The following is a 7,977-nucleotide window of genomic DNA, read 5'->3' on the forward strand; positions in this document are numbered from 1 at the left end:
GCAACACACGGCAACACAACACACAGCAACACACAGCAACACAACACACAGCAACACCACACAGAAACGCAACACACAGCAACACAACACACAACAACACACAGCAACACAACACACAGCAACACGCAGAAACACAACACACAGCAACACAACACACAGCAACACAACACACAGCAACACACAGTAACACAACACACAGCAACACGCAGAAACACAACACACAGCAACACAACACACAGCAACACACAGCAACACAGCACACAGCAACACAACACACAGCAACACAACACAAAGCAACACACAGCAACACACAGCAACACACAGCAACACAACACACAGCAACACAACACACAGAAACGCAACACACAGCAACGCAACACACAACAACACAACACACAGCAACACAACACACAGCAACACACAGCAACACAACACACAGCAACACAACACACAGCAACACAACACACAACAACATACAGCAACACAACACACAGCAACACACAGCAACACAACACACAGCAACACACAGCAACACACAGCAACACACAACAACACACAGCAACACAACACACAGAAACGCAACACACAGCAACACAACACACAACAACACACAGCAACACAACACACAGCAACACAACACACAGCAACACAACACACAGCAACACAACACACAGCAACACACAGTAACACAACACACAGCAACACGCAGAAACACAACACACAACACACAGCAACACACAGTAACACACAGTAACACAACACACAGCAACACAACACACAGCAACACAACACAGGCAACACACAGTAACACAACACACAGCAACACAACACACAGCAACACAACACACAACAACACACAGCAACACAACACATAGCAACACAACACACAGCAACACACAGCAACACAACACACAGCAACACAACACACAGCAACACAACACACAGCAACACAACACACAGCAACACAACACACAGCAACACAACACACAGCAACACAACACACAGCAACACACAGCAACACAACAAAAAGCAACACAACACACAGCAACACACAGCAACACAACACACAGCAACACACAGCAACACAACACACAGCAACACAACACACAGCAACACACAGAAGCAACAAGTAATGGTCCTACTATTTGTTGTTTAGTCTTTGTTGACTTTGATCCAAGCGATTCGTATGCGTGTGTTAATGATGGGTTAGGATTAGGGTTAGGGTTATGGCTAACCCTAACCCTGTTAATGATGTCTAAAGGAAGACCCAGCGTGAGGACAGAAAGGAGGGGTTATGAAACCAAAATGAATCAGATGATCTCTCCTCTCAGGTTGTGGCTCACCAGTTATCCATCTGACAAGTTCCCGGTCAGCATCCTGCAGAACGGCGTGAAGATGACCAACGAGCCCCCGAAGGGCCTCAGAGCCAACCTGCTGCGCTCCTATTCCAGCCACCCCATCAGCGACCCGGACTTCTTCTGCGGCTCCCAGAAGCAGGAGGTCTGGCAGAAGATGCTCTTCAGTCTGAGCTTCTTCCACGCTCTGGTCCAGGAGAGGAGGAACTTTGGACCACTGGGTGAGGTTAGGGTGAGGGTTAGGGTTGGGGTTAGGGTTAGGGTTAGGGTGGGGTTAGGGTTAGGGTTGAATGAAAGCCATAGCGTCGACGCTTTCATCAAAGGCGTCTGGCAGTACCTTGAGCAAAGGCGTTCTTAGCCTACTGAGCACCAGTGGAAGTCAAACCCTCAACCTGGCGTTGTTAATGCCTTGCTCTGCCAGCTGAGCCTGCCAAGACCAAATGGACCAATGTAAGGTTTGTCTCTTAGCGTGTGCACTGATGGTTGACGTGTTTTGGCCTTAGGATGGAACATCCCCTACGAGTTCAACGAGTCGGACCTGAGGATCAGCATGAGGCAGCTCAAGATGTTCCTGGAGGAGTATGAGGAGGTGCCTCTGGAGGCCCTCACCTACCTGACGGGTGAGAGACAGTCTGTAGACGCTGCTCCTCAACTAACCAAGCCATCTAACCGATCCAACCCTAGATCCTTATCCTGTGATTAATGGATCAATTACCTATGAGATATAGATGAAAGCGAATGAGTGTCCTGCACAAGTTAATACATCTAAATGTGATATTATATTTGTTAGCTTTATCGGAAAAGCAACCAATAAAACCTAAAATATTATGACCCATCAAAGTTCAATCAGTAAATCTGCTCTCGCTCAACCAATCAAGTCAATGAACAAACAAATCTTTTCAGCACATCATAAGACCTGCAATATACAACAACCATGCCTAACCATGGCTCTTATCACTTCAGTATCTTCCACTATATCCCCTCCCACTATACAGTACAAACCGTTAGCCTAACGCTATACAGTACAAACCGTTAGCCTAACGCTATACAGTACAAACCGTTAGCCTAACGCTATACAGTACAAACCGTTAGCCTAACGCTATACAGTACAAACCGTTAGCCTAACGCTATACAGTACCAACCGTTAGCCTAACGCTATACAGTACAAACCGTTAGCCTAACACTATACAGTACAAACCGTTAGCCTAACGCTATACAGTACAAACCGTTAGCCTAACGCTATACAGTACAAACCGTTAGCCTAACGCTATACAGTACAAACCGTTAGCCTAACGCTATACAGTACAAACCGTTAGCCTAACGCTATACAGTACAAACCGTTAGCCTAACGCTATACAGTACAAACCGTTAGCCTAACGCTATGCAGTACAAACCGTTAGCCTAACGCTATACAGTACCAACCGTTAGCCTAACGCTATACAGTACAAACCGTTAGCCTAACGCTATACAGTACAAACCGTTAGCCTAACGCTATACAGTACAAACCGTTAGCCTAACGCTATACAGTACAAACCGTTAGCCTAACGCTATACAGTACCAACCGTTAGTGTAACCGTATATTGATCAAACCGTCAGCGTAACACTTGTCCCTGCACCCGGCTCGGCCCGGTCTCAGGGGAGTGTAACTACGGAGGCAGAGTGACGGATGACAAGGACCGCCGCCTGCTGGTGTCCCTGCTCTCCATCTTCTACAGCTGGGATGTGATCACACAGCCAGGCCACCGGCTGTGTGAGGGGGAGCTGTACCATGTCCCGCCCCACGGCCCGCACCAGGTACTGTCCGGTGACGCCCTAGGCTGCTCTGGCATAAAGCCCGGCATGGACAGCCACGACTTCTACGGCTGAGATACACCATTGAGATATTCTTTATCTTACACACATTGTTTTTTCTTTCAGACTTATGTCGACTACATTCGCAATCTGCCGATTAGCACAGACCCGTGTGTGTTCGGACTTCATGGCAACGCTGACATCACAAAGGACAACCAGGAGACCAATCAGCTGCTGGATGGAGTGCTGCTGACTCTGCCCAGACAGTCTGGGGGCGGGGCCAAGTCCCCCCAGGTGAGCAGGCTCACCTGGCTCACCACAGACTTCACTAAGCCTTTTGTCTCGCCCTGCCCCCTCACCTCTGATGTCTCTGATGCTCCAGGAGCTGGTGGACGAGCTGGCGGAGGACATCCTGTCCAAACTGCCGGCGGACTTTGACATGCAGATGGTGGTGGAGAAGTACCCGGTGCGGTACGAGGAGTCGATGAACACGGTGCTGAGGCAGGAGCTCATCCGCTTCAACAGGTCCGTTCACCAGGGTTAAGACATCTGCTCTTTAGGCGCCTTGCTCAGAGATGCCTCCACGTACAAATGTGCTGATTGGGGATCAAACCCAGAACCTTTTTGGGATGGCAGGGACCATGTACAGAACAGGTTCTATACCAGAGTTAGCTGAATAGCTCATTTGTATCTGTGGTCCATAACTTAGGTTTCTATTCAATACGCTCATCGTTATAAGACTGTTGTGACTCATCTGATTCCAGGCTGACTCAGGTGGTGCGTCAGAGTCTGATCAACACCTGCAAGGCTCTGAAGGGGCAGGTGGTGATGTCTGCGGAGCTGGAGGGGGTCTTCAACAGCATGCTGGTGGGCAAGGTGCCCGCCTCGTGGGCCGCCAAGTCCTACCCGTCCCTCAAGCCCCTGGGCAGCTATGTGGCCGACCTGCTGGCCAGGCTGGACTTCCTACAGGTCAGGGGTTTCAACGAGAGGCAGGCCTACGGCCTGATCCTCCTCTGTATAGGAAGAGTTCGGCTTACGCCTTGTGGCATGTGACGGCGGAGGTCTTAAGGGCCACTCACACTAGGGCCGTTTGCCTGTTCCGTGCTGCAGGAAGATTCTGCACGATTCCCCCCCTCCCCCCGCTGGCCCCTGGTCACACTGCTCCCAAGGGCTGTGGCCTGGGCACGATTGCTCCTTCATACATACGTCATCACGGCGTAATACGATTAATGCGTCATCACCAAGCGTGGTGTCCAGCTGCGACTGAATGCTGTCGTCGGCCCAAATTTCAAGTAAACAACTCGACTTCACTATTGCACCAACGTAAACCCACTCGTGAACCGCTTGCCGCCATTGTTTAAAACGATAGTTGTGGGGAAGAAGGGCATGGACCTATAAAGAAAGAAGGGTCGCGCAAGGACTACGTCATCCAGCTCACGTTGCGTATCCGCGCGTGTGCGTGTGTCATCTCATTAGCATCTTTACTTTGGCCACGGCACACCTCTCCCAAGTGTGCTGTGGCCAAGGGGCTGTTCCGGGCTGGAATACGGATGGCGTGGTCACACTAGCCAAACGTTCTAGACTTTAGTATGCAAATGAGCTCGGGCACGGGGCCGTGGCCCTAGTGTGAGTGGCCCCTTAATGTTAGTCTGTACGTTTGGGTTTGGCAGGGTTGGATAGCCGGTGGCCCCCCTTCAGTCTTCTGGCTCTCTGGCTTCTACTTCACCCAATCCTTCCTCACCGGAGTAGCGCAGAACTACGCCAGGAAGAACGCCATCCCCATAGACTTTGTCGGCTTTGAATTTGAGGCAAGTGTGGAAAAGCCACGACTCTCAACCCTTTCACACGTAAACCCAGCCATCATTTTCAAAGAGGAGAGGTTCAACAAGCTTAATGTTTCCAGGTGACCCGAGACGAGACCAACACCGACCAGAAGCCGGACGACGGGGCCTACGTACGCGGGCTCTACATGGAGGGGGCTCGCTGGGACCGGCACCTGATGGTGATCGGAGAGTCCCTCCCGAAGATCCTGTTCGACCCTCTGCCCGTCATCTGGCTCAGGCCCGGGGAGATGTCCGGGTTCAAGCATGAGAACGTCTACGTGTGTCCCGTGTACAAGACCAGCGCACGCCGCGGGACCCTGTCCACCACCGGCCACTCCACCAACTACGTGCTGCCCATCGAGCTGCCGTCTGACCGGGCCCAGAACCACTGGGTGAACCGGGGGGTGGCCTGCCTCTGCCAGCTGGACGACTGAGCAAAACCATCTTGGATTGGACGGAAGAGTTCTGAAAGCCATAGGACCGAGGAAATGTATCCATGTTTACAATATCGATGGAGTAGTCGATTGCTACATATACAGGAGAAGAAAATATTTTTAACGAAAATGACCTTAAGTACAAGTCTTAGCTCCTTGTACTTAATTTGTAATTCTTTATTTTACTACACTACATTCCAAAACAAACATGTATTTTCTCTGTACAGATTAAAGTTAGGATGTAAAAGTTATTCTTTATAGTTCAGTGTGGCTGATGAAAAGAGGCTCAGGTTCACTGCACCATGCTAATGGGTGATTAGTTAGGCTAACCTAACCCTACTGGGAGGTCAGGGTGATTAGTGAGGCTAACCTAACCCTACTGGGAGGTCAGGGTGATTAGTGAGGCTAACCTTACCCTACTGGGAGGACAGGGTGATTAGTGAGGCTAACCTAACCCTACTGGGAGGTCAGGGTGATTAGTGAGGCTAACCTAACCCTACTGGGAGGTCAGGGTGATTAGTGAGGCTAACCTAACCCTACTGGGAGGTCAGGGTGATTAGTGAGGCTAACCTAACCCTACTGGGAGGTCAGGGTGATTAGTGAGGCTAACCTTACCCTACTGGGAGGACAGGGTGATTAGTGAGGCTAACCTAACCCTAACCCTACTGGGAGGTCAGGGTGATTAGTGAGGCTAACCTAACCCTACTGGGAGGTCAGGGTGATTAGTGAGGCTAACCTAACCCTACTGGGAGGTCAGGGTGATTAGTGAGGCTAACCTAACCCTACTGGGAGGTCAGGGTGATTAGTGAGGCTAACCTAACCCTACTGGGAGGTCAGGGGGATGAATCGCTGTCATCTTTTAGACTACACTTTAATGAATGAAATGTTTAATGGACAGCTTCTAGGGTCTCATGGGCTAAAGATTGGAAACTGGTAAAATGCACCAAACAACTATTTTAGGAGCTCTGCTAGGTTTTTAGTTAAGTATTGGACATTTAGTATTTTCTTATCTCTTTATTATAAACAAATAAATAAATGGCCAAATACAATGTGATGCTTTTCACATTACAATATAGACAGCTTTACTATAATAAGGTGATAAGATATATACACACACACACGATAAACAATGTCACAGAACACAAATTAAAACATTTTGCAGTTGCTTTGAGCGTAGCCTGTGCTTTAAGCGTAACACTTAAGTAACCTTTGCTCTCTGCAGCAGAGCTTATATTATATTTTTAAATGGCTGGAAAAGTGGTCATTCCCCTGACCCATGTCATGTGACCTCTGTAACATGACCTCCGTCGGGCTCCGGTGAGACTCAGGTGTCGTCCTGTGACTGCAGGTAGACGGGCTTGGCCTGTCTCCGCAGACGTTGCTGCCCGAGCAGCCTCCTGCCCTTCTGTGTGGCCAGACCCATTGGCGGGAGGTACGACTGCAATTAGAATAGATTTAAAAAGGGTACATTGTCAGCTGACAGCAATGTGGTCTTTGTGAATACAGAACATGTTTGTACTTACTGCTCTTGGAAATGGATTCCTGTAGTGTAGACCTGTCAAAAGAAGGACATCTTTATGTGACATTATGACATATTGAAACATAAAAGTACTTGGACTAGTAACCAAAACATTCGATTTCGTACCTATTTCTATCCTTGCTTCACACTCGTCTATGCACCTCTTGACGGATTCTTGATCTGTTAACTTAAGAAAAAAAAAGGATAATGTCACGAAGATTTCCCATATGGGGACAACAAGTGGCAAGGCATTTTCACCATCACAAAAACACTAATTTGAATACCTTTTGGTTTTGTCTGAATAAGCTGCGGGCTTCCAGGACAATGTAATTTCTCTCAGCCTCTGTGTCTTGTTTAACACCTGACTGAGCCTGCCAGTTTCGGGCAATTCGAAACAACCTCGAATAAAGAGACAGCACCTTGTTCCTAGTAGCAGCAGTCATTGGAACAAGTATGGATCCTTGAATACGACCTGCAAGTGACATAACAGGAATAACAGTCCTGAATTGTTGACCAAACATCAAATGAATTAGCATTAGTCTCGTTCAAGCCGGTACAAAGCTTACATCGACGGTTTTTCATTACCAACCTTTAAGCTTGAGGTCATATTACGGATAGCATGTCAGAATATTTATTTCGATCCTGCTCGTGTTTATCATTTGAACATCAGTTTGGAAAGAGTTCGGGTTCCAGCTCTTCATCTACCTGTTAAGTTTGATGGACCATGAATGTGTTGGAACAACAACTTTACAGGACGGGTTTGTCGCCCGATAATGACGTGTCCCTGCTGAGCGCATCATAGTATGATATAACTTTTTGTTTTACATGTGAACGTCTTCAAGACATAGATCGATGGAGATCAATAAAACGTAATGTCATTTTCCATGCAGGTAATGGGACACTATTGCAGCAGGAAATGTTATAAAATGGATGATAGAAAAAGAATTGCGGTCAAGACAGCAGACACCTCGAGAACAACGGTAAAGCCAGCCGACCCAGTTTTCCGCTGTACGTGTATATACTAGCCATTACGGTAATATCGTCTCCAAACTGGT

The 7,977-nt window shown here is 48.3% G+C and overlaps 2 protein-coding genes across 4 annotated transcripts in view; one reads left to right on the forward strand and one right to left on the reverse strand.

Moving 5' to 3' along the window:
- Nucleotides 1-7,562, forward strand: part of dnah3 (dynein axonemal heavy chain 3) — a 51,641-nt gene extending 44,079 nt beyond the window's left edge. Inside the window, exons 54-61 of the mRNA XM_056577549.1 lie at nucleotides 1,332-1,576; nucleotides 1,859-1,975; nucleotides 2,992-3,149; nucleotides 3,273-3,440; nucleotides 3,529-3,671; nucleotides 3,911-4,115; nucleotides 4,817-4,954; nucleotides 5,050-7,562. Of these exons, the coding sequence (XP_056433524.1) occupies nucleotides 1,332-1,576; nucleotides 1,859-1,975; nucleotides 2,992-3,149; nucleotides 3,273-3,440; nucleotides 3,529-3,671; nucleotides 3,911-4,115; nucleotides 4,817-4,954; nucleotides 5,050-5,403 (1,528 nt within the window). The 3' untranslated portion in view covers nucleotides 5,404-7,562. The remainder of the gene's footprint in view (nucleotides 1-1,331; nucleotides 1,577-1,858; nucleotides 1,976-2,991; nucleotides 3,150-3,272; nucleotides 3,441-3,528; nucleotides 3,672-3,910; nucleotides 4,116-4,816; nucleotides 4,955-5,049) is intronic.
- Nucleotides 6,185-7,854, reverse strand: lyrm1 (LYR motif containing 1). 3 transcript variants are annotated; one of them, XM_056577059.1, is made up of 5 exons: nucleotides 7,489-7,854; nucleotides 7,207-7,394; nucleotides 7,049-7,109; nucleotides 6,927-6,958; nucleotides 6,185-6,841 (listed from the first exon to the last, which is right to left on the reverse strand). In XM_056577059.1, exons 1-5 carry the CDS (start codon nucleotides 7,502-7,504, stop codon nucleotides 6,728-6,730), a joined length of 411 nt encoding a protein of 136 aa, XP_056433034.1. In that variant the 5' UTR covers nucleotides 7,505-7,854; the 3' UTR covers nucleotides 6,185-6,727. The 3 variants fall into 3 exon arrangements, with proteins under 3 accessions (XP_056433034.1, XP_056433036.1, XP_056433035.1); XM_056577061.1 differs by having other exon boundaries at nucleotides 6,207-6,841; nucleotides 7,628-7,853; XM_056577060.1 differs by having other exon boundaries at nucleotides 6,215-6,841; nucleotides 7,512-7,849.
- Between the last annotated feature and the right edge of the window lie 123 nt (nucleotides 7,855-7,977).

The sequence above is a fragment of the Gadus chalcogrammus genome, chromosome 18 (genome assembly GCF_026213295.1).
Source record: "Gadus chalcogrammus isolate NIFS_2021 chromosome 18, NIFS_Gcha_1.0, whole genome shotgun sequence".
Classification (NCBI taxonomy): domain Eukaryota; kingdom Metazoa; phylum Chordata; class Actinopteri; order Gadiformes; family Gadidae; genus Gadus; species Gadus chalcogrammus.

Excerpts from the sequence above, each read along its gene's own strand:
- lyrm1 (XM_056577059.1), bottom strand. Across the intron at positions 7,110-7,206 it reads TATTCAGACAAAACCAAAAG|TTAACAGATCAAGAATCCGT; the intron begins GTATTCAAATTA and ends TTTTTTCTTAAG. Across the intron at positions 6,959-7,048 it reads TGAAGCAAGGATAGAAATAG|GTCTACACTACAGGAATCCA; the intron begins GTACGAAATCGA and ends TTCTTTTGACAG.